The 26,471-nt window shown below is 37.0% G+C and overlaps 1 protein-coding gene across 11 annotated transcripts in view; it reads right to left on the minus strand.

Moving 5' to 3' along the window:
* The window catches only part of RGS12 (regulator of G-protein signaling 12), an 85,341-nt gene that overhangs the window by 27,830 nt on the left and 31,040 nt on the right, over positions 1-26,471 (minus strand). For 8 of the 11 annotated variants that reach the window (XM_040699315.2, XM_040699314.2, XM_420820.8 and 5 more), the window contains 6 exons: positions 16,552-16,573; positions 9,303-9,472; positions 6,136-6,228; positions 5,036-5,179; positions 1,580-1,759; positions 252-405 (listed from right to left, as the gene is read on the minus strand). In XM_040699315.2, the coding sequence (XP_040555249.1) occupies positions 252-405; positions 1,580-1,759; positions 5,036-5,179; positions 6,136-6,228; positions 9,303-9,472; positions 16,552-16,573 (763 nt within the window). Of the gene's footprint in view, positions 1-251; positions 406-1,579; positions 1,760-5,035; positions 5,180-6,135; positions 6,229-9,302; positions 9,473-16,551; positions 16,574-22,189; positions 22,893-26,471 lie in introns of those variants that run through there. The other 3 variants (XM_040699316.2, XM_046940659.1, XM_046940662.1) reach the window with 2 other exon arrangements.

The following is a 26,471-nucleotide window of genomic DNA, read 5'->3' on the forward strand; positions in this document are numbered from 1 at the left end:
TTACTGTAAAGCAGACAATACTCTCTTGGAAGTAAATAAAATAAGGTTAAATATTTTCATACTTCTATCTATTTATTTTTGCACCTGCTTTTTTTATGAAGTTCACAACAATATCAGCCATCCTTTGGCCTTCTGATTAAACAGCTTTTTTTTCCCTCTGTCACACTTATAGATGTGCTGAGTGAACTCAATATGAGAATTACATCTACTGCTGAAACAACTATGCAACAATGTGGAATGTGAACACTCACCATTTGGATAATCACCATTTTCCTTTCTCTTCTGTGACTTTCCCAAACTCTTACTTCTTGACCATGAGAAAAACGTCCCCCTTTTTTTCTTCTCAGTATCCTCCTCTCCTGACTCTTCATTTAAGGATCTTCCTGACTTTGATTTACCACTTAGCTATCACCAAAAGACAAATTATTGGCTGGAACACAACTATAAGCACGTTATCTAAAACAAACATTCTTCCTAGATGAATGTGTGTCTACACTTCTTCCTAGATGAATGTGTGATGGTCAGGTTAACTATCACTTCTCCCCCCTTAATAACTATGAAACCAAAAGAAAGAAATACAAGATGGACATGTGCTACTATGCAGGGACTATAATTGACAGTAAGCCATTTAGAGCTCCTGTAAATATGAAAGAATTCTCCATAGCTTACCATTAACTGTGGAAAAGCCTTTATCCTTATTTTTATAACAAAGAATTTCCCTTTAAATATTTCAAAGATTTTTCCTGGACTAAGCTTGAACATGTACTGCACTTAAAAATAATGGCAATTCACTGTTTTATATTTACGTGTACAATCAAACTATTTATTAGTGCTGAAGAATACAGGAATAATTGCTATTAAGCTAAACTTGTTTTTAACAAGGTAGTACTCTTGCTAGATTATTAGACTACTCCTTAAAGCACTACTTTTAAAGGTTCCTCATAGAAATACATAAAAGCAGATGGGCTAACATGTCGTGATTGACATGAAAAATGCTAAGTTATAATTTACCATACAGTTATGTAATAATATGGTGGTATTATCCTGATGAAGAAGACAAACTCTAATGTTAGGAGATCAGTAAGAGAATGGGTCTAATTTTTAAGCAAATGCATCTGCTATACATAGAATCATCTTTTGGTATAAGAAGTTCAAAGACCATCTCCTGCAAAAATGAGCTAAATTAAGTTAAGATTTCTCAATTTCTGATAAAATGTCTGCTCTTACCAAAAGCTAAAATATCATAATTCCAATAATCAACCAAAATAAGCCTCTCAACTGATGTATGACAATAATCCTAAGTTTCTATTTGTACATAGATTTAAACAATATAGATTTAAATGACATAGATTTCAAATTCTAATCAGGAATTCAACAGCTAAAAATCTGAATCAATGTTATGGATTAAAATAAAGTGTCTTCCTGAGTACATAAAGATTTTGTAAATTTAATATTTGCCAGCATCATTAGGCAAACATTCTAATTGGTTTTTATGTATTGTCTTTCAACTTTTTAAAGAACTTGAAAAACAGTATTTAAGAGCATTTAGTTTTCAGATAACAACAAAATCAAAAGTAACCTTTTTCGGTGTTGAGATATTGGACTTCTCTGAACTAATACTGTGTTTAGAAGTGGGGCTGCTGGGAACACGCTGTGGATCAGGAAGAGTCCGACCTTCAACTTCGGCTAGGATGCATTCTTGGTAAAGGGGGGATTTGAGAAAGCGAGTATAGCTATCAAACTTCATCAAGTTAAAAATCTGAAATTGAAATGCAATAGATAGCAGTTAGGCAAGCTTAAATGACACATGAAGGAAAAGATGCTATTTCAGCCAATTTCCACAAAATTCAGTACACGAACATAGCAGGAGGCATGATTTTGCTTATACCTGGTTAAGTACATTGTCCCAGTTTAAAAGGAAGTACAATTTGACACTTTAAGTACAGGTTCAGACAAATGCCTATTTCCTGACAACACCAACCTCATATCTATCTTTCACTGTATTTATGCCTGCACATTCTATGCAAAGAACACAACAAGTAGCTACTTGAAATATTTTCAAGAGATATTACATCAGTTCTATAAATTACTTAGTACTTGTTAAATTACACAAGCGCATTTTAGGGTAGCTGTGAATGAAAGAAGTATTTATGGTCTAAGACTCAGAAATATGATATATTTCAGTATAAAATAGTAACCAATTACAATATTTACAGGTTCACTATTGACACAGGAAGGAGCAAAGAGCCCTTTATAGGATCCTTAACATAATGTTTATATGCCCAATCATAAGAAAAGGTTTTGGAGGATCCAAAAGTCAATGTAGCATAAATAAAGACCTTGTAAAACAACAGGTTACATAAGATGGCTGTTCTGAGTACAACTAACATATATCTCTATATCCGGAGGAAACATCTAAGGCTAATTTAACCAAAGCTAAATTTATGCAAGTAAAGGAAAAGGTTTTTTATTAACTGCTAAGCTATTTAAATTTTTTACTCTATTTTTGCAAACCTATAGTTTTAAGTCAATTCATGCTTCTACCTTGGCATCTTCTCTCGTGATTAAACTAACTACACATGGTCTGAAAATCCAGTATGAATACCTCTTTGCACATGACTAATTTTCTACAAGACAAGAATACTATGCTGGCTGTGGCATTCCCAATAGTCTACAGAGAAGTCCATCACTAAACTGCAGTGGCCCCACTGTAGGCAGAAAGCATTTTTCAGACTGAGAGACAACCTTCTCAACAAGCCTCAGCCCAAATCTTTACTGAGAAACAGCAAGATAGAGCAGAAAGAACTTGATGCTGCAGTGTCACAGAAACCTAATGCAATCTGTATGCTGGCTTCCAGCTTCTGTTCTCACCTTCCCTCATACATTTCCATTCCGTCTTAGGTGTTACCTGCTCTCTCTATTGGACCCTCTAACCATATGGAACCATTTTTTTCATATGGAAAAAATACTCCTGTAGGGTGAGTTTAATGTGCTGAAACAGCTCAACACAAAGCCTAATGAGCCCTCAATGCAGTGTCAAAGAGACAATTCAGAGACAGTGACCCTTCCCAACTGACAAACTGCTCACAGAGGGGAATCTCACTATGAAAAACACCATCCACAGTTGCACTGGTAAAATGCAGAAAGGCAGCATATCATCTTCAAGGCAAGGCTCAACAAATGACATAGTACACACAACGCACACAGCTGCAAAAACAGTGAGTTCTGTTGAACTCAAAGAATATTACTGCTGTCTATTGCACAAAATAAAGAGAATTAATTATAAGAATTCAGATGTCTCAATCTCATGGACTCACAGATACAGCGCTGATACAGGAAAAATGGAAACAGAGTCTAAATACTCCTATATAGATAGATAAACATAGGATATTATTTTGCAATGCAGCTAAAATCTTGAACTTTGTTTGAGTAATGACCATTTTATTAATTCATTTAGAGCTGATCATCATCTGTCCTGCCATATGTTGCCAGATGACATTACAACCCCAATTTCCCACACTTAATGCTATAATCATATTGATTTACACGTTAACATTTTCTGCAAACACAAAGCATTCTCAATATTAATGTGGCATCACTGTTGTGAGCTGAACATTGAAAGTCTGTGGGTGTGTTGCACAAACTAATCATTCTTCCAGATCTCAGTTCTCAAGGTCACCCACCAGGACCACAAAACTGACTTCGTGAAACCAAGATATAAAGTCCAGCATGGCAGTCCATCACCCAGCACCTAGCTCAGCAGGGTAGCACAACATCAGTAACTTGTTTGGCACACCTAGCAGCAAGGCTGCTTAATTAAACTGAAGTAATTCTCACCCTGCTTCACCTCATCTGCCAGTGGGATGAACAGATATGAGGGATCTGATGTGAAAACTACAGATACATTGACAAGTTAGAGAAGCAAGACAGTTCCAGGCAGACCACACGGCTGGGATCAGACCCACAGCAGCACTTCATGCTAGCATTTTCATCCACCTCCAACTTGAGGACATAGCATTTTTATAGGACAAGGAAAACCTGCATCAGCTCAGCCACCACACTCACAAGAACACCATCTGTTCCACCAATCAAATAGGAAAGGAAGAAGAGGTCCACAAAGCCAAGATGAGAGCACATGATAAAGCGTCTGAGATCACGCCTGGCAATTGGTAGGTGCACAGGGGGTGGCTGTATGTTCCCTTATACAATAGAAGCTGCCAAAGAAGCAGTTAAGACCTACCCTTCTATCTCCGCTTTGCAGATGGAGGAACTTACTACACCCATCTGGTCTTAAATCCAAAAGCATGAAATCCAAGGTTGCACTCAGAACAAGACTGTGAGTTGCTCAATTTATACAGTTAAAGCTATCTCCTTGATTCCTACATACCATGATCTCAAAAGTTATTTCTACTGCTAAATTGTTAGGGTGGGGAGTTCGAATTACTTGGAGAAAAGGAGAAACTCAAATTCTACAGAAAATGTAAAATATATCCTGTTGTTACATAACTGTTCTGAACATCAAGAATTATTTAAAATGCACCAACTTCAGAGGTCTTCAGTTTGAACATCAACATTTTAACAAGCTCTTTGACAGTTCTATTAAAGCACAAGGGAAAGACTCCTTCAGTAAAACAGAGCATATTTTACAAACCACTTTAACCAAAATTAGATTCTGTGTCTGTACAAAACTGCCCGCTACAGAAAAGAATAAGCAACCAGATGCAAATACAACATGCAGTGGCATTTCATCACATTATACTATTTCCTTGTGCTACATCTTCATTTCAATTATATTTTTTAGATCTAAATAATGGCAATTTCCTATATAATCACATATGTACAGAAAAAATCAAGAAGTATTCCTTTATGCAGTCTTTTGCTATACCGCTAACAAAATGTCTATCATCTTGATCTCTCTGCCTTTTTATAGATATTAAGATATTCAGCATGAGAAAATACTTTTAGACATTTCAAAGCACTTCACATGGAAAGATAACAGAAAGAAGTGTACAAAAGTTATGCTTTCTGTGGTTACCTGAAGTTGCTGTTCCTTGAACATATCTGGATGTGGAGAATTGAGAATATCATCTGCCAGCTGTGCCTGGCTATCAATATTAACAGGGGTTGTAGCTTTGCTACACAAAAATTTACTGAAGATCTCCCGAGCTCTGTAAGAAAGCTGCAGAAAACAAATGTTATCTTATCCATATGAATTTATATATAATTTTGCAATTTTATACAGCTGGTTTTTTTCACTGCTATATTCTGTCCTATCCTAAAGTACACCGCCATTCCACTTTCATAAAGTATATAAACAGGTTTCATTTAGCAGCTTTTGCTGATTTTATTCACATAATTTTTTCCTTTAAAATTAGAAGTGCTCATCAAATATTTCTTAAGCAGTAAAAGCTGCCAACAAAACAAAATTTAGACTATGAAAATAATAAAAGTGCTATATTAAGAAGAATATGCTATTTTAAGAAGAATATTAAATGCTATTTTAAGAACACGTTATCTGTTCTGAATGTTTCTAGAATTTCTAGAAGTTAGAAAAATGTATATATACATTTAAATATTTCCTGTTAAAAAACATTAATGCTTTATTTTTATCCTGTTTACTTTGAAACATGTTCTGGAAGTAATGAAAAAAATCACATTAGTCTGAACTCTGAGAAAAAAAATGTTCTAAGACAGAAGAAAGTGGGAAAAAATTGACAGTGTCCACAAAAAAGCAAAGGGGTACTAGGAAACTGAATCCATTTTTATGGTGTAAACACATTTTAAACAACATTATCTTAGCAAGTAAAGACAGTCCAGCCACACGAGCACAACAGAGGGTAATTTTCACTTGTCATCACATTAACTTGTTCTGCGCTCCTTTGCATTGGGCTAGCCAGTTTTCAACATCCAAAATACCCCAGCCCATTTTTAGAGCTACCTCTGAACTCTACTGAAGCCTAAATACACTCAACATCTCAAACTTGGGACAGTACTTTTCAGAGACTGAGGTTCCAACACCATTTTGGTGAAATCACAGTGCAAAGATCAAGCAAAATTCTAATAATTTCAATAATATTGAAGAAGTATGAGTTTGTAGCAAGTAACATCACCTACTGAAACACAGCATTGACTTACCTCTTTTTTATCATGTGCGGGTACATGATTAAAATATTCACAAGCCTGCCAAAATAAAATATTTTCTTCACTAAATTCCTTCCGCAGAAATTCCTAAGGGGGAAAAATAAACAAATAATTAAGTGCATCATAAAAAAAAAAAAGAAGTTCCTTGTAGTTTTAGACAATGATAATAATTCAGTATAACAGTCCAGTTATCTTTCAAAGCAAATAAATCAATGCATGCCCAACATATGCCTAGCACTTTTCCTCTCTCATTGCTTTCTAAATGTACACAATTGAGAATAACACATCAAGTTACAATCAAATCATTTCCACATACAAAGATGAAGTTTGAAATTTCATGTTACGTAGTACCTACACTGGTGAAAAACTTTTCAGAACAATTTTAATATTTTCAAACAACTTCTTTAAAATGCACTGTAAATCTGATGCCTTTAACTGCAGTTCTAATAGTATAATAGGACAGATAATTATCTACTGTGTACATAATCAATTCTGTATTCATTACAGGAACTTTGTATATCACATGGTCGCTATAAAAATCTTTCATCACTTATGTGGCCAGATGGGTTCTCATTAGAAAAGACAGTCTTAGACAGAAAAAAAATCTCCCTGTACAACAAACCCTAATCAGTACATTTAATGTTATAGCATCCAAAGGTCCAAATAAGGACTGGGACCCCATTCAATTCATAAAATGTACAAACACGAGCTGTCCCTGATTCAAACCTGTATAGCTCAATTCTGGGTCAGCATATGTTTCTTGAGAGCATTTTACTTGTTAGGAAAAAAAAGAGTAAAAAAGCTTAAAAAATTAACTTGGTTGTCTGAAAATTACCCAGCTTGTTCATGGATTAAAGCTTTAGGTATGAGCATTCAAATGAAATTTTTAGGTTAGTCCTTTTACGATTCAGGGAGTCCAACTGTGGGAAAACAATTGAGGCGGACCATAATACAGGGAATCTAAATCCACCAGCAGCTTAAACCAGAAGGTCCTGTAATAGCTGATTTGAGACAAAGCACAAAAAAAAAATCCAGAAAGAGTAGTCAGGAGACTTTGCTGCATTTTACATGTAATTACAGATTGGATGATGCACTGAAAGGAAGGGAAGCAATCCAGAGAAACAAATGAGTGAGCAGAAACTACAACCCAACTGCCTACTTTCCCACTCACTGCCTTCACTACAGATCTTGCAGTGAACCTCCTGCTTGCCTTCTTTTTGGCCACGTAACATTGACACAGCTGGCTACAAAACAATTAGGAAGACTGAATGGTGCCACGCTTGGAACTGTATGTAGCTGTCAAAACATGGCTGGGAAGCCGGAGACTTTGGTTTGAACCACTTGAGGAGGGAAGGGCAATCAATTCTCTCACTTCCTCGGGGACTGCTCTCATCAACAGACTATTATGCAAAATATAAGTATTTGCAAAACATGCAAAATCTCTCCTTCTTAGCAGGTAATTCCTGCTCTGTGACAAAGCTGTCCTCAGGAAAGATCTCAGCATTCTGAATCTAAATGGACCGAGATGCTTACTATGCAATCACAAATTAAATGCTGATGTTGGAGGTTCTTTAGCACAGATATCTGTATCTTTTGGCTAGATATAGGTGATTCCCTTCTTGTCCTGTGGCTCTTCTGAACTTGTGAACTTCCTCTTGAAGGAATGTTAACCTACCACATATAAAGGGAATTCTTTCAGCCACCGTGACTCTCCTTCACATCAGACTTCACGACATCCAGATTGCACAATATCACTTCACAATATCCAGGCTGCAGGTAAACAAACCTAAGTAATGGCCCTGAATCTCTCCCGAGGCTCAGCAAAATGGTGGTGTGCACCGTAAATTTCAGAATTCCCTAACTGTTCTTTAAATTGAGTATTTCTTTGACGCAGACTTTTGTAAAGTTTAAACAAAACTTATTACTTTTTATATTTGAGATTGCCTTTTGCTGAACTGAAATGCAATTTTAACCTTTTAATCTGAAAATTTAATAAAGTAACACCAGCAACATTCAAACTTTTATTTAAAGTTTTGAACATTCATAGCACTGAAAAAGAACTCAACAATTCCTTATGTTTACATAAGTAAATCTACTGATAACTTAAAGTAATGAGAAACGATGACCAAGTTTTCACTAGATCTACATCATTTTTCAGGGAGAATTGTAATTTTTCTGTCACTATGAAGAGAAACTCAGTATCTTAGCAGAAATACTGATAACACTTTGACTATTTTGCTGAGAAAAATGGAAAGATGGGGATCTTAATACCTAGGATGTATTATTTTGTTTTTATTTTCTGTGTTTCCTGAAATGTATGTTCGTTGTTAATTTGTTTTTCAGGTTCCTTCGCCATTTAAGATTCCTTCACCATTTTCATGGTCAGTAAAGGAGCTACAGCAGATTCCAATAATATACATCTCTTATAACGTAGGTTTCTTTACATTCTTTTTGTTAAAAATGATTTGGACAGCAAAAGAATTCCTCCTATAACATATCCAGAATTAACAACAGAACTTCAATGCAATGATGCAAAACCTTATAGAGCTTGCTTACCTCAATTGTAAAATAAAGATGATACTATTCACAATGTTGTAAATGCCCTGTGTAGACACTCCTGCTTTTCAAATACTCAACAGTATTCTCCTTCAAGCTGCAACTTTAACCACCGCTCTTAAGCTACCTAATTACTTCCTAAAATATTTCTAAAGAATTTTAGCAGGAAGATAAGCCTCTGTATCACCAAAAAAATCTTCTACATGGCTTCCAACACTTCAGCAAGGCTTTCAACATTTCAGTAGGCAAATGTAAATATGTCATTAAGTCTTCGATAACTACTAAAACTTGCCTTTTTCTTATAAAAAGGCTACAGATATAAAAATAAACAAATATCAATGTTTTACACAATAGGAAATCTTCCTAAAAAATCACACTCAATGCAGAATATATCCTCAACTTTTATCTGAAGCTTTGCTCCTCAGCAATCCATTTATTTTCAATGACAAATCCATTTGAACTTAAAACATGTTCAGATCATAACTATGTAACAGTCTCCTACTGCATGTCCTATGTAAGGATGGCATCATGAATGTAAAGAGAACACGGAAAAATTACTGATATCAGGTAGTTTGAAAAGCCTCTTACTATCTTTCCAAGCTTACCGAAAAATACTTAACACCAACAGGATCCTGAAGAAGTCGCTCAAATGAAACTGCCCAGCTTGCAACTCTTCTTTCTCGAAGTCGTCGACAGCTCTGAACGCTGGGAAGACTAGCATTGCTACTGAGACTGTTTTCACTGATGCAGTCTTTTAAATCAGCACTATTCAGCTCTGTTACAAAACAAACAAAAACAAATTTGTCAGATTAATATTCACTTCTACTCTCCTCTGCAGTATGGATTTCTTGATTTATTATACCTCCTTCACAAGCTCATAGTAAGGCAGTCTTCAAAATATTCCTCCCTGTTTCTCTGCTCCTAAGGAGCTAACATTCCTGAGTTCATGGACAGCAATCCTTCCTAATGTTATCCAACGAAGGCAGATCTCTAAGAACCCACCATTCACCAGAAAGTGGGCAAAAGCCTATCAGATAAGAGGAGATAGCAACCTTTTCAATGCTTCTCAATCAGTGGCCAAGGACACTGTGAAGTGTTTCATGAAATTAGAAGATTTCCGTTAAAGGCTGAAAAGTTAGGAAACAAGTCAATTGAAGAAATTAATACCAGAGGAGACATCAAGCCACAGATCCTACATAACTTTAATACTTGTAATAACTTTATGTATTAAAGCAAAACAATCTTTGTCCCAGTAAACAGAGTACACACAAAAAAACTCTTGAAGAAGTGACCACTTGCTCACACAGTGGAAAAGTGGAAGAGACAGCTCTTCTATGTAAGAGAGAGAACTGCAAACAACATGGTTTTACTCATAAGCTTGTCATTTATATGTTGCAAGGCCTTTTACAAACCACTGCTGCTTCCATCTTTCAGTTTACACAAGTGTAAAATTGGTATAGAAGTACTCAGAGTTACTCAATTCATAGAGGTGGTCTGAGTTTTGATTAATTCCGGAAACACAACTGAACAAAGCCCTGAAAAATCTCGGCTGATATAAAATGGACCCTGCTCCGTGCAGGACGTTGAACTAGAGACAAATGCAAAAAAACCCTGCATTTAATTCTTGAAAAATAAGTAGTTATAAATGTGGAAAAATAATATCCTCAAATAAAATAGATAATGTGCTCAATAATTTTATACCAAATGGAAAACAAACCCAAAGCTCACTATAAGTTCAAGGGAACTGAATTCACATGTGGTAAGAAATGGCCTATTCCTTGCAGAGACATTTTTACTGAAGTTTATTTTCCCCAGTTAGTTATTCAGATAAAATAAAAGGAGTAATTTCACTCAAATTACTATTTTATAAGATCTCTTAAGAGCTCCTTTCGTGTTGTATGTTCAAAATGACTTCACACTTCCAAACTCCATGTTAAGAAACGCGGTCATTTGTAAAGACAGTTATAAAGACAGAGTAAATTCTGAAACTTCATTTTTAAACGTATTCTGTAGCTAACAAATATTTATTAAGATGTAAAATTTAACTGCTACCATTTTCTGCAGGCAAAGTTTTTGTTTAAGAAAAATATAACAAAACAAATTAGATTAGGGAGGAATTAAATGGATATATTCAACAAGGAAAATGTTTAAATTTATAATATAATAATAATTAAAATATAAGATCCAGCAAATAATGCTAAGTTTCCTCATAACAAATATTTATTCACTTTTTCCTGTACGACATATCAAAGAGCATAATTGAGTCAACTGTTGGCCTCATTAGAGAATACCTGTCACCACAGTGAAACTATTGTGAAAGAAGCTAATGTGAATCTGAAGAGAATTACGACTACATTTATTACCTGGGGTATTTTGCTTTAACTCTGCAGGTGGATGTGTTTTATTTTACAGTCCAGGATATAAATAGACACCCACTTCTGGAACAGTTTCAGATGTTACGAAGCCCAGATACCGCCCCACTGCAAGAGGGTTCAATGCCCGGAGATCACTAGTGATGAATGAGGAACATTTCCTAGGCACTCTCAAGTGAACTCAGAAAGGTAAACTCATCCCGCATACCAAAGTGCTTAAACCTACATGTCTGACATAGGGAAATTAGGGTGTAGCCACAAGAAGTGCTCAATGGCAAGTCACAGTGCCTCAGGACTAGGAGGGACTGCAAAATGGTAGGCCTGGCAGTCACCATAAGGTCAGCTTCTCCCTCCTTCAAGGGCAGCTGTTCCACAACCCTACGGCAGGGAAGAAGACCAAATTGCAATTACCATCTGGGTGTTTACACCCTGCCCTGACTGCTAACTACCTCTAATTGCTAGCAGCTGCTTACTCCACTGGGTCAGAGTTGCACTTGCTATAAACTTGCTTCTCAGTCCTCTGATACGCTGTTGACTACAGAGATTCCATGAAAACAGATGAATCAAATAAGATGGCATTTTCAACAGCTTTGTGAGTTACTAGCACAGGCCCTCCAAAGTGTTAAAGCAGTGCTAGGGGCTTACTCATTCTCAGGAAGATGTTTCTGATCTGTTGGACTTGATCTAGCTAACTCGGGTTTTTCAGAAGGTACCATTAACCCTGACACCTGAAAAGAAAATGCAGTCAGCTTGCTCTAAAAATACACACAGATTTCTGCTGGAATATGCGTTAACATGAAAACAATGCAGAACAAGAAAATTTCCCAGAAAAAGGGCTAGTTATTCTTGTTTCCTCGACTACATGTATCAATGGCTGGAATATAAACCATTACAGCACGGTGCAAGCATACTGGTGTATAATTTAGAATCAGAGGAAAAAAAAGGGCAGTTGGGGAAAACATCACTGAATGTAACACTGGTACGTAATCTATCCAGGAGTGTATAAACTGTACTCCAGTTTCTCTCCCCTTGCAGAGGAATGTTTCCCATGTAAGCCTTCAGCATCAAGTTTCCTGACTCATGGCTCCTGTATTCCTAGCTACACACAGCCCACCTCAGAACAGAGGAATAGTCAACACTTTCTAACTGAGCCCTTTATTTCCCTTAGCAATCCAAAAGCCCCAATTCCTCAAGCTCAAGCACTCTAACCACACAGCTGTGCAAATCAGCCTACTCCTCCTCGTAAGGTATTTTAAAAAGGAAGATTAGCTATTGGGAGTATCAGGAAGCCAAAGGAGGTTACTGTGAAAGCCTTTACTCAGCAGCATGGAAGGCAGCACAGTGTTGAGAAAACTTCCCAAATACCTGCCTACCACGTGTAAAAGAAGGCTTCTTATTTAGTCATCCTGAACCCAGGGGACTTAAGTTTATTCCTGTCCTCTCGAAGAATGTCTGAAACTAGCAAGGAAGAACCACTCTGTGCAAACACAGTTTCATTTATTATCTTCATCAAACACAGAACAGAATTGAGACAGGCTGCTTTCTAAAATCCACACAAAGACTATCTTGAACACCTTTCATGTTTGCACATGTTGTGGTTTTATTTAATTTCCCCCCCCCAAAAAAAAAGCATTTTGTAAGAAAATGCACATATTTCCTCAACCGAGATCTTCAAAGTATTCAGGATAAGATGGCTCAGAAAGTTTTGACCTAGGTAATATAAGCACTATGAAAGAACGCAGCTGAGGATATTTTTGTATGCATTTGTTTGTAAGATCCATACGTGTACTTTAACCTACAAATACTTTTTAAAATATATATAGCTTGTACTGTGAGCAGCTCCACATACTCCTCATAATGATCTGAACATATACATTCATACAATTAAAGTATTCCAGTTAATAACTAAGTACATTACCTGGATAAAGCTGATAGGAACCACAGTGGTGCCACTTAATCAAATACTTCAAGGCATTCAGTGCAAGCCATCTTTCTGAATCCATACCAAGTTCAACTGTAATGTCCCGGAACCCATTGGGTGAAGGTTGCTCTCACTGCCCAGCACATTGTTCCTCTGCAGCTTTGGGATAAGGGAAGCTAACGCATTCTCCTCAGCAATTCCTGGTAGCTTTTTACACCATTCGAAACAAATCGATTCTTTACCCCCATGGCTTCAAGCAGAGGAAACCAATAGTATACTTAACACTAAGCACTATAAAATGCTGCATAAATAATTTAAAGAAAAGACCTTTTGCCACTGCTGCTAAAGGAACTTGAATTATTTATGCTACTCTGGAACACAGCTACAGTGTGCACTGCCACTGTGACTGACAAGTAAGTCATATACCTACTGGAGGAAATAATACTTCTGTACCTACAGTGTTAGCTGCAGTGGTTGGTTTTATTTTGGATTTTATTGTGTGGGGTTTTTTTTGTTTGTTTGTTTGTTTGTTTTTTGTGTGTGTGTGCTACCTCCTTTAGTTACTCTTTAAAATAGAGTTTTGCATTATTTATTATTCTACACATCAGGTAACTTTCAAAAAAATGCTTCAGGAAATCCTCTTTGCTAAAATTCTTTCCAGACGATGAATGCTGAAAACAAAAATCAGCTGATAATAGAGCAAAGTGGTACCTTAGTAAAAGGACATGCCTATAGTATCTGATATGCTTAGGCATGTGGAAATAATAGACTTCAGCATCACGGAACTGTTCTTTGTAGGTAATAGCAGGTAGAAGAACCGACTTAGAGATTCTTAATAGAACTATTAAGATACCACATGTCTGTCTGGGAGATGAATGATGAGGTACTTTTATTATAAGTCCTTTGACCTTAAGGTTTGCCTTTGTAAAGTGCTGTGTAGGTATCAATAGTGAAAACCAGAAATTAACTGTGGACTAACAACTATCTCTGAGATGACACAATTCTCAAAACATCAGCCGCAGCCTGCATCCTGCATCACTACACTCCTCTCCTACAGCAGGAGCAATGGACAGTTTCCAAGTAGGGAAGGAGGAGATATGTGCTAATTACATGTAGTAATAGAAAATGGTTTCTACTCTTCCTGAAGTATAGATGCTGTAATTGATCTACAGTGGTGATACGGGTGCTGAATTGTCTGCAATTCATTAAGCAAGTCACTTACAATTAAGAGCTGTGGCTGGTCAGCATCTCAGGAAGCGCCACAAATTCAAGGAACTAGACCTTTTAAACATTACCCATCTTCACAGCCCAAGTGCACAGTTTTGACAACATCCCAGCCTTGTATAAGCTGAGTTACCATATAAAATAAATTTTCCAAGAGGAAGATGGTTTCCAGTGCCTGTCTCTAATGTAATAAAATCCATGAGGCTTAATTGCCTTTGGAAAGAAAACATAAAGAGAGGTGTCATGCCTCCTATTATACCAAAAGGGTACGTATAAACAATGATTATTATTTTTTAAACATAACTTTCCCTTCCCAGGCTAAAGCTTAACAACAGTATTTATACCATAGGTATGTACAAACACTATTAGTCTAGGAAGGGAAGTACGTGCTGCTACACTCATGGTACGAACACAAGTGAAAAATCCTCTAACCCAGATGTGCTCCAAAATGTGTAAATCTGTGCACCTATTAATGAATTTGTAACATTGGAGAAGATGGGAGAACTCTTCAGTGACATTCTCAACAAACATGAAGGCCTGCAAATGGAATTCAGACACGAATCAGAGCATTTGGTTCTTATTTTTTCAACCTGCTTTCTTGGTATTTAAGCATTTACTCAATACTACTTAGCATAGTTCAACTACTGCATTCTACATAAATTGTTCTCCCCCAGCCCTGTCTTGAATATCATTTAAGAATGAAGAGTAAGTCCAAGTTAAAACTTCCGACCTAGCTGAAAAAATAGTAAGCACTACATCTTAGCAGAAAAGTGTGTATAAATTACTATCTGTTCCTTCTTCACTGCAGCCTACATGGCCCTTCAGTTGCATGGCTTCACACAATTGGACAGAATTAACTGGGAAAACAGAAGTACCTATGGAATCAGAATGAAATACAACCAGTCACACTGAAAGAACTGAAAATCCTTAAAACAAGTTTTCATCTGGAAACATAAAAGGGTTGAAACAACTATCACATGAGTACTATTACAACGATCTTGCCAAGCTTGGGTAGGCTAAAAAAAGATCAATCAACTTTTTTGTCCCTTAGCACCTAGAATTTAATCCAATACATGCACAAACAAAAATGACGCGCTTTGTAATCTTTGATAACAAGAGGTAACACCTGGGGAAAAAAACCCATTTGTCCCACAGAATCAAAGGCAATATTTCATAAATAGCAGAACAGACAATTACGTATGTTTCATTCTGCTGCCACTTAGCAGATAAGACAAACACACTACTGAGTCTATGTTCTCATCTGGACAGTACATCAGTAGACTTTGTCAGCAGGAGAGGAGGAAAATACCTGACAAAGTCAGCCAGCCATTGAAAAATGGCTCTACCAAAAGGACAAAAACAGTACTATTTCCTAACTGTAATCTTAGTTTTGCAAGAAATAAGAAATTAAGACACAATGGAATTTTGTGAATAGTACTGCTTCTTTTAAAATTACATTTGCAGTTAATATAAAAAAATACCCTTACCATTCACAAAATCTCTTCATTTTTACAGAACTAATTAGAGCAATAGTTTGTACTTTTATATTTATGAAAATTCTTTTAGTGATTTCAAAGAATTCCAAACATAATCAAATGTATGTGAGTTTCCTTGCATGGTCAATTGAACCAGCTCCTGCCAAGCAAAAACCACCTCTTGTGCACTCTAAACTACACATCTTTATTCCATGAAGAAGCATGCTTAAACTGTTTCAATTAACTTCAAAGATTCAAAAAGATCATCTACTGTTTAACAAAGAGTGGCCATTCCTTTAAAGCATTAAAGTCATTTAAAAATCAAAACAAACAAGCTCAGGTGACGCAAAGAGGAGTTTACTTAGAAGTTCTCTAGAACTTTATGCTCTGATCTTAGAAATATCATATTACTTACCCTCTTCTCATAATACATCACACTGCAAAGAAATTTCAGCCTTAATGCATGCACCAGCACAGCTTACAATTTAGTAGCTAGAGCATCTCTCCAACAGGCTATGTAAAGGACAATAAAATACAGAGATTTTATCTAGCATCCAATTACATGAAAAGATGCCAGCTCTGTCTCTTTATCGCTATGAATTAAGAGTCCTAATTATAATAAAAGTGTGCATATATAGAGATATGCGCCACAAAGAAAAACTATTCAAATAAATCAGTGAAAGTATGTAACCATAACCTTGCAACATTTTCACTGGCACAGTTCCCAAAGCAGTCACAGAGCTCTGCACCACTTCGGAATCACATCTTGTAATTTATCGCCTTATTTACCACATGCTTTGTTGCTTAATATGGAAAACTTGTTTCATTTTCATTATAAAAGTAAAAACAAGCTTCAGCTTACCTCCATCAGAGACAGTTGCTGACTGTAATAAGAAAGAGAAAAATAAGCGTTACTTAAGTTTCATGATACGTATTAGAAATCTCTGAGTTTCACGTGTTACGTGAAGTGTTATCATTCCATTAACAGTAGACAATGTGAGAGGATGGTAACCTAAAGATACCAGCTATTACCTTTTCACCAGCATTTCTTCCTCACCATGAAAATCACCCCAAGCCTTTAAACCACTGTCCTGGAACTTGATCCCACAAATATTTACTTAATAACGTAAATTTCAACGTCCTTGTCAGATGAATCAAGTCCATCAGTCAGTACATATGAGAAAACAGACACCTTCCAAGTGACCCGCAAAGACTGTAAATGAAAACTTGACTGTGATATATGGAGACATGTAGAATCAAATGAAGATTTCAGATATTCTGGCAACCAAAAGATTGAAAACTTCCCCTACTGATGACTTTTGACTCCCAGAGAGCCAGAAGGATGTAAGAGTGGTTCCAGTCAGTTCTCACTGAGGTAGAATTCCTCATCATCTCTAACAGTAATTCACACCAAATTCTTGAGGGCAGTTAGACTTCCAGTGAAATGTTGAAGTTTAGGTGTTTATCTACCCTAAACCTTTGTTCACAAATTATATCAAGGCAGCAAACATTTGAAAAACCTATTGAAAGATAGGTGATGGCTTCCCAAACACATAGTCCAGAGCTTCAATACCCAGCTGAGTAACAGACTGGAAGGAGAGCTGATGTTTACATTGACGTTTGTATTGATTTTCAAAAGTTACTACAACTTTAACATACATAATCTTTCCTTGGTTATTTAGAGTGTTCTTGAGCCTTTAAATAACTTCCTAAATGATTACAACTGTCCTATTTTGTACTTGTTTAAAGAGCTAGAAAAGAATGTCCTATGTATCTGCAACATTTTCAAGACAGAAAACACAAAGAAGTAAAAAACAGGCATGTAAACACAGCTCAGGAGAAAAGCCATCTATCCATAATTTGACTGAATTTGCCAGTCTTGGAACAAGCATGCCCTGTCCCCCCTCAGAATACATAGACGCCCTTAGAAATCTTCACAATAATCCCTTCTTCTCTCTTCTGTATCTTTTCCTTTGTATTTCACCATGGAATTTCCTACTGCAGCTGACAGCACCTGAAGAGCACTGTTGTAGCTCCACCATTCCCATAATCAGCAGAGGATCTGATCTACTTTTTAATACATGTATTCTGGAATTTTCCAAGTCCAAACTGATCTGTAATTGGCATCATTGCTACAGTGCTAGTTCAGATAAACACAAATCCATTTTAAAAAGACAGTTCTTGTAAAATTACACAGAAATGCTTCTGAATCTGTGAAGCATAATAAGATTATAAAGGTATATCCAGATATTTAAAGAGTACTCATGTTTTGGGTACTGCCTTGCAAAAATATTATACATTCAGAAGCTATAACTTAACTCACATTTGTAGTCCAGAAAATTTAACTTACATCACTGAATTCTATTATAAATATGACTGCTTCTATCCACATACTGTACAGAACAGCTGATGAACAGAACATTCCAATGTTTTTTCCTGAGCAATGAAAAAAAGGATGACTTAAGGAAAGCAGTAGTATCACTTTGCAGAAAAGACAGGAAAAAAGCCTTTCAAAATATGTATGTTTTAGAAATGGTTATTTACTTTGGCATCTTCCATGAATGTAGATGAAAGCATCAAGTATGATTCTCCCTTGTGTTTGTGAAAGGTAAAAAGTAAAATTAATAGGGTTCTCATTATAGTAAAGAGAATATATACACTGCTTTTGGAAATAATGAGTGCTTTAGCGCAAGAACTCAAAAATTACAGAAATTATACCACTTAAGTAAGCTCTATGGACAATGAGATGACAGAATTTCACCTCAATCCACTTGGCCTAATTTAAGGCTCTGAGCATTCTGCACACCATGGATTGGCTTTCATGTTTTGAAATGTTTATTTTAAATTGCATGAATCAGTATCTTAAAATCTCTCTCAGCGGGGACTTATTAATACTCCAAAAAATTGCACCTATAGGAATAAAAGAATTTCTTCCCTAAACATCAACTACTTTTTTGTATGCTAGTAAGACAGTTTGTATTCCCTTTGGCTTTGATATATACCAAACGCATAGCAGTTTTCTTAAGTAATATGTCCCTAAGATTATCCAGCAATCCTTAATCATGATCACTTTACTTTTTTAGATCACGGAACAAGAATTACTATGAGAGCATTTCTTTACATTCATCTACGTACCTGAAATAAATTCAGCTAATTTAACAAAAACAGCTGGAAAACTTCATACTTAGTTTGGATACTTAGAAATCTGAATTCAAAACCATCAGAAACTACATACTGTTCCCATTTAGACAAAGCAGTTTCTCTTCTAAACTGTTCGGCTGGAACTTGTCTAGATTTGTCCACAGGTGTAAGTTGCACGACCAGATTTTTTTAAATACTATGATGATCTCATTTTAAAAAGTCAGTATCTGCTGGGGGTTGGTTTTCATTCTTCAGTGCTCACACTTACCACGCTCTTGAGGGCAAAATTTCACCTACTATAAATATGAAAGCTAATTTTTGGATGAAATCTAACACTTGCCTATTGGGAACTACCTGTCAGAAAACACAGCTTTTAAGAAGCTACAAAACTATATGGTTCGTGTACATAACCATTTCTAAAAGATGAGGAAAGACAGGATGTGTAAAGATACGGTGCCAGTAAAGGAACGTTAGGAAGGTTAAAAAAAAAAAAGTCTTTCATTTCAAATGACAGGACATACCTTCATACATTTTGCCCATCTACATATGAACTATCACTCAGAGATAAAATCTGAACTGTAATCAACCCTCAAATCTCTCACAACCAGATAAGAACTGAAATTAGTTCTTCAAAGTGTCAGACTGGTTCAGGAAAAAGCCCACGGTATATCCCAATGGTATGTGCCAGAAGTCTAATTACCAAAATTTAAAAACTAAGTTTAGGAGAAATGAAATACCTTTCAGTATCTCTCCTGCCAGAAGCTGTGCTTGCTCATCCAGCTGGATGAGCAGCTCAAGTGTATAGACACCAAAGGCAAAGAATGTGAACTCTCCCCTAGACTTCAGGGCAAGGTCTTGATCCCTGTGATCCAAGCAAGAAGCTCTGTGCCAGGGCAACAAGCTGAGCAACAGCTTCCCAAGCAGTTATCATACACCACAGAAGATGCTTTAGGTCTCTGAAACTGACAAATGTTTCAGCATATGCTAGATAGGATAAACTTCTGATTAAGAAAAAAGCATGTAAAATTTCTCTTTGTATCACCTCTCTTTGGTAGGTAGAAAAACCAGAAAGGCCCATGAGGTTTTTAATGTCATGTTCAGGATCTGCTTGCAATACATCTGAAGGAGGATTAACTTATAATAATTAGCAGGGAGAAGACTACATGCTATCTTGTGCCCACAACAGGGAAGAAATGCAGAGAGGGCATAAAGGAGAAAGCAATTTTAAAGGCTGATACAGCCTGTAGCTTTTATGGTCTGCAGCCCGACAGATGGGTGCACCGCTGCATAACACCAGTTTGATGGCATCTGTCCCTTGGCACAAACTCTCATCCAGGAAATCCACTGAGATCCAAGGAACATCCCCTTTTACATGGATTAAGTAATTAACTAATTACCATCAAAGTCTGCCATAAAACCATGGTGCAGAAAAGCAAAACATATTCTTTCCGTATCTCAGACACTACTTAGAACAAATAAACCTGTGTGCAAATATTCTGCAGGTAAATCAACACCAAATGTCCTTTTTCACTTTCTCAAGATTTGTCACTCAAGTCAATAGTCATGCTCAAGTGCTCCAGAGAACAAAGGGAACAATGAGGGTACTGGGAGGGGTGACACATCCTAGGAAATGCCAGGTCTTAACAATAAAATGGAGCAATATGAAATCATCTCCTTTAATAGAATGCGAGTGAGTGCCTTCCTTATATATTTCAAAGTATTCCTGAGATGCATAGGGATGAAATCTACAAACAGAGCGAAAAAAATATTGCTCTCTTCTACTACAGCAGTGACAAAATCACAGACTAAACAGAAATATATATTTCTTTCCTGAGTATCCAGAAAGATTCAAAGAAAAGAGGATTAGAGGTGACCTCTCTCTGCCCTTCCTACAGCACTCTTACTTCCAATACAAGCAGTGGCATCTTACAGCATTCAGAGTTCCCTGCCTGCTGCATTTGTAGTCTGTGAGACTTGCTGATTACAGTATTACACGCATGATCTTTTCCCAAGCCCCCTCTAATTTAGCCTTTCAGCTCAGAATAGCTTACCTAGCTCCACCAACCTTCTAAACCGATTTTCTCATGAGAGTTCAAAACACAAAATAAGTTAGGGAAACTCATTGTGCTCTTTAGGAGATGAAGCGCTGAAGGTTTGCAGACTCCGTAGAAGCAGCCAACTTTCAAACACTGTGTCACTTAGTTCAGGAGAGCCTATCACTCAGCCAGCTGCCTGCTTGCATCCAGCTTTGTTCAAACCCCTCATTAAATCACCCAAGGCAACTTCTCTTTCTGCCAAGTAAGGAATTACGAGCCGGTTCCTAGATCTTAAGGCATACTACTCCAGGACTTATACTGCATATGTGTATTTTTATCCTTTTAAATGCATTATAGCATTAACACTGTGCAAATGCCATGACCTCTGATGATCTCTGGGAGGGAGATCATGCCTCAAAATATAGTTAACATTGTCCTAACGTTTGAAATAAAAAACAAAGCCATATTACTTATAGAATACTCATACATTTTCCATCTAATAAATATCTCACAAATATATCTTACCTAAACATTGTGTAAAATCATTTTTATCCTCAGCTGAAAATGTTACTGCAATTAATTTAATGATATAGAATTTTATGAAAATGAAGCCCCTTCACAGTGTCTCTTGAAGGAGAACTGTTACATAATTTGTCTTTTCAAATGCCTTTCGTGAAAGAAGGGCATTTATAAGAGCTAATGCAAAAGTGTTACAGATGTAAGAATTCTCAAAGAAAAATACTACTGCACATTCAGATCTATAGAAACGACATCAGAACAGTAAATGATGTGACATTTGGAATTCTTTTAGGAAAAAAAAGTTCAACTTTTCTACCCCAAACAAAGCCAATCTTATTACATATAAACACAGTGGATTAAATGCCAAGCCATCCTTAAAATTATTTTGATAAAGATACAAACATGTCTACAGCTTTACCTACACATATAATATTGACATAATGGCACAGAAAGCATGCACAAAATACACTGCACAGAATTTAAAAGAATAGGCACAAATTATAAACTTATTGATCTTTTAGCTTTATATGTCCTGGGCACAATTCATAAAGACACCTCCAAATGCGACTGTTAGATGGTACGGTAAGGTTCCTTTTACTCTTCTATGGCAATAAAATCAACTGTCTGCAATTAGGAAGGAATTTTAACTTCAGTACTTTAAAGTAACAAAGCTGTAAGGCAAAGCAAAAAGCATTCTGGAGCTGATAATATTCTTCTCTGTTTTCTTGCCAATAACAATAGCTTCTTCTAATTTCTCACTGCAACGATGCCTTGCCTTAGCTAAATATAATTCATATCACTTACCCGCTCTTCATAAGAAACAGCAGTTATTTTTCCTAACAGTACTCTTCCTAAATTCATCTTCACTTAATACGGAAAAAGCATTTCCTTAGCAAATCGGCTTTGCAAAGATTAAACTAAAAAATTCAGCCCTATTCCATGCCTGTACACGCCAGTAAAGTTTAAAGGCATTTCGTATGAAGTTCTATTTTACTCCCTTTATGTTACCCATAGCAACAGGCCAATGCAGGAAGCTGTGGTTCGTCAGGGATTCAGATTAGATCTCAATTATCTCTCCCCTGAAAAGCTAGATCGTTTTATATAAATCAAGGATTTTACAGCGTTTCCTATAAGTTAAACGTGCGATGGTCCTGTGCTCAGTAAAACAGATTTCCAGAGCAGTTTCCAGCAAAACATTAGTTAATTGCCATAACATTAGTTACAGAAACATTTACATCGTAAACCCCTATTTTCAGAGGTTTACATCATGCAAGCCAGATTAAAGTAAGACCTTGAACAGTCTCTTCTGCTCAATTTTTCAGCAGTTAACACTGTAAATCGCAGGTAAAAATCCACAGCACAAGGAAACTTGGCATACTCAGCTAAAGCTAGGTGCAGCCTCTTGTCCCTAAAGACAAAAATCCTCCTTGCAGAAAGCAATTGATATTATCCCTTCCCTCTTTGCTACCCCAGCCTGCGCTTTCCCGATGTCAAGGCAGCTCTGTGCACAGCACCCTAGGAACAGAGAGCAAAATCAGCTGCTTGTCACGCAAGAGGGAAGTGCTCTTCACTTGCCTGTGGTAGTAGTGGCTTCAAGAGACTGTATATGGAAAGAGCAGAATGTCATGAAGTTTGCTGCTGTTCTCAAGTAAATAGTGGTAGTACCTGAAACATTCCATTTTGTTACTTTTGAAGCAACCAGAATAGAAGTTTTGCTAAAAATAAACACCAGAATTACAAATTGAAAATGATTAGTGAGCACTTCTACTATTTTTATGCTTTGGGGATGTCCTGACAAGATGGACTTACAAGCAGCACTTTAGAAAAGAGTGATCTCCTCCCTTTTCAATGCAGCATGTGGAATCCCCCACATCCATCCAGTTCCTAGTTCCCCTCAACTGTAGCTCACTCTGAAAGTATTGCCTCCTATTTAATTCCCTGAAAACTGTAGAAGCTATAAAGAGCACAATAGCACAATAGTATAGAGCAAATTCTCAGCTACAAAACACACTTTTTCTCAATACAGTCACCACCATTAGCTAGGAATTTTCACTGGTGATGACACAAAGCCTGCATGCTGCACTCACAGAAGCCTACACCAGTGGAGCTGACCACTGTAGCCACTGCTGAAACGCACCACCCACCACCTGACATCTGCTGTTTGGTCTCCATGAATGCTCATCAAGTGCCTACGAGTATCAATGGGTGCCATTTTTTCTCCATGGAAGAATTCAGTTCCACACCTTTCTCTCATACACACTTCCATGTCAGACATCATTTTGTCAGAGTGCCATCTGTCACACAGTACCAACATGGTGCTGTGAGCATTGGTGGGAAGGTTCAACCTCTGCTGCCATCCCATCATCATCCACCTCTGATGTCATGGGCCAACATCATAAAATAGGAGGCATTACTTCTGGAGCAGCCTTAGCATAAATTAATTACAAAGATGGAAAATTTTACCCTGAACTGATACAAAAAGAGGCAAAGAGAAGTTTAGAGCCCTTGTTCAAGATCTCACAGAAAGACAAGACAAAGGCAGTCCAGGTCTGCACATCACAATTCAGCACGGGCACTCTTAGCTAACAGAGCAACTCAACCTTACAGATTTAATTCAGAATGAGCAGAGAAGAAAATCAAGCTAACTGCAGATGAAAATGGAGGAATCGTGCTTTAACAGGCATTCTTGAGACACAACAATTTGCTGCCACGGACAAAGTTCATTTTATGAGTGATTATGAGTCTCAATAGGCACACTGCTGCATTTCAAAATGCTGTCTTCCACCACTGTTTAATACCATGAAGAAATGCAGCAGAAACAAATGGGGGAGGCTGATAGGAAGGAATATGTTCTATAAAATATAACATTATTTTTGGACTTCTGAAGCAAATTCCCTATGATATTTTCAGAGCAGAACAGTTCTGCCGCAAAAATAAGTGTTAAAAATTATAATTTTATAATGAAAACAGTCCAAATTGAGCTGTTCAAATGCCGCATGTTGCTTAACACTAAACCAAGTAGGCTGGAAAGTGTGTTTTCATTGTCAATACCTTCAACAACCACACCATATTGACATCACAAATAGGCAGGGAGTACCTGCACAGTAATCCTCGAATGAGATAAGTAAAAAGCACAAAGGGGTCAGAAAGGACTGGAGAGCTGTCCCATGAACATCCCTGTGGGGCACCACAGAACAGGACTTCAACTGACAGTGTTTAGTTAAGGATCTACCTAAGTCCTATAGGAATCTCCTACAAAACCCAAATGGCCCAGCACGGTTTTGACAGGTGTGGTTCTTTCCCACAAGAACATGACTGGGGGGGAAGAGGGAAGACTACATGCATGCAATTGGATGCAGCATCAAGGTCAGCACTGCACCAGGGTCAGCACTGCACCAGAGCCTCACGGTGGCACAGGGCTGGGAGCACCATGTGTGGGCAATGCTGTGTACATCCTATGCTCCCGCACTTGGTCTTACAAAGCCAATAATCCCTCCGTTTACACAGACCTCTACAGTTGTTGATTTTATTTTCCTGAACTGAGCACTGCATGTCCACATTTTTCCATGCAGTGACTCTACTAGCGCTGAAGATAAACTCTGCCAATTAGATGACATCAGTTAATGATAATGGCAATGAAATGCTACGTGAAACTGAAAGCCCTTGAAAAAAAATTCTTTTACCTCTATATTTTCAGAGATTATTTTTGTAGCTGCCAGATTGAAAACCAGGCAGACAACTCCGAGTTCAAAGGTCCAAAGCAGAAGGAATTCTAATTTGCAAAGCTATTAATGGAAAGTGTTAAATGATGGCACAAGAGCTTTAAAAAACCTATTCAGATATACCAAAGGCGACATTTGTAAACCCACATCCATCTGTTTAGAAGCTAAACTGTGGGTAGGGGTAGCAGCCCCAGATATGGCTGATCTGTTCTTCTCTTCCACCCTCCCTCCACTTTCTGCTCTCATTCTCTTTTGTGCTCATTTTAAGAGAAGAAAAGGCTCAAGAGAAAGACAGAATGGCAGGAAGCCTGGATAAGTTTTAACTTGTCAAAAGATGAATAGGATTTAATATATCCATTACTTCTAAAAGGAAAAACACAAACACACACACACAAAAATACAAGGCAACTAGAGAGAGGTAATCCTCTGGATGAACTCTTCGTAACACAAATTCCTACCTAACGTATATCTAACACTGGCAGAAGGATCCTCAAAAATCTTAAATCTGATCCCGTATTTCTTCTTTTTTTTTTTTTTTTTTTTTGTCCCACGTTAAATAAAATAGCAACTAATTGCATGAAAACCCAGGCAAAAGAATTGTTACTACTATAATTTAGCTCACTGAAGTGAGTTTCTGAGAGCAGGAGAATCACAACCTATCTACAAATTGAGAAAACTGTTCCATTGAACAGATGTTTCTCCAAATTCCCCAAAATTTCTATAGTTTGTCCAGATGTATTTTTGCAGAGGATTTGTCAGCTACTCAGCAGTAAACAGACCGTATAAGTGCTACTAATTAAAAGCGGGGAGATTCTCGTGTTTACAAGAATGTGGTTTCCTTCTATCAATTTTAAAGATAAAAGTCTTTCGTATTCCAGGACTATATTAAGGAAAAACATTTTCAAACTATTTGGAATGTGTTCATTTATAAATAACTGAACTAGAAGCAAGGCTTCCAATAACACAATAAATTCAGCACAGACTGGATGCAAACTGCTGTCCCGAGTGCCCCCTGCTGTCCGATGCTGTTCTGAGACTGATGTACACATCTTAAACTGTGCGGGAAGATTTGCCATCCCAAAATCTCCGGTAAAAATAAAGAGTTGGTTCTGCAAGTTGTATTTAAAACTTTGAAATACGATTCTGCAGAGCCCAGCTGTAAACAGATAATAAAACATACACTTTTTCACACTCCTTTTTGAAACAAACATCACCATTTCTTTCCTTCCCTTCAACAACAGTTTAAGACATCTGTATTTCCTCCACTAAAACAAACATGCAGCAACAGCATGCATAACTTGCGCATCCAGATCAAAGATGAATTGCAGCCTAATAGTAAATTAAAGTTAAATCACACAATAAGG

The sequence above is a fragment of the Gallus gallus genome, chromosome 4, assembly GCF_016699485.2.
Source record: "Gallus gallus isolate bGalGal1 chromosome 4, bGalGal1.mat.broiler.GRCg7b, whole genome shotgun sequence".
NCBI lineage: Eukaryota > Metazoa > Chordata > Aves > Galliformes > Phasianidae > Gallus > Gallus gallus.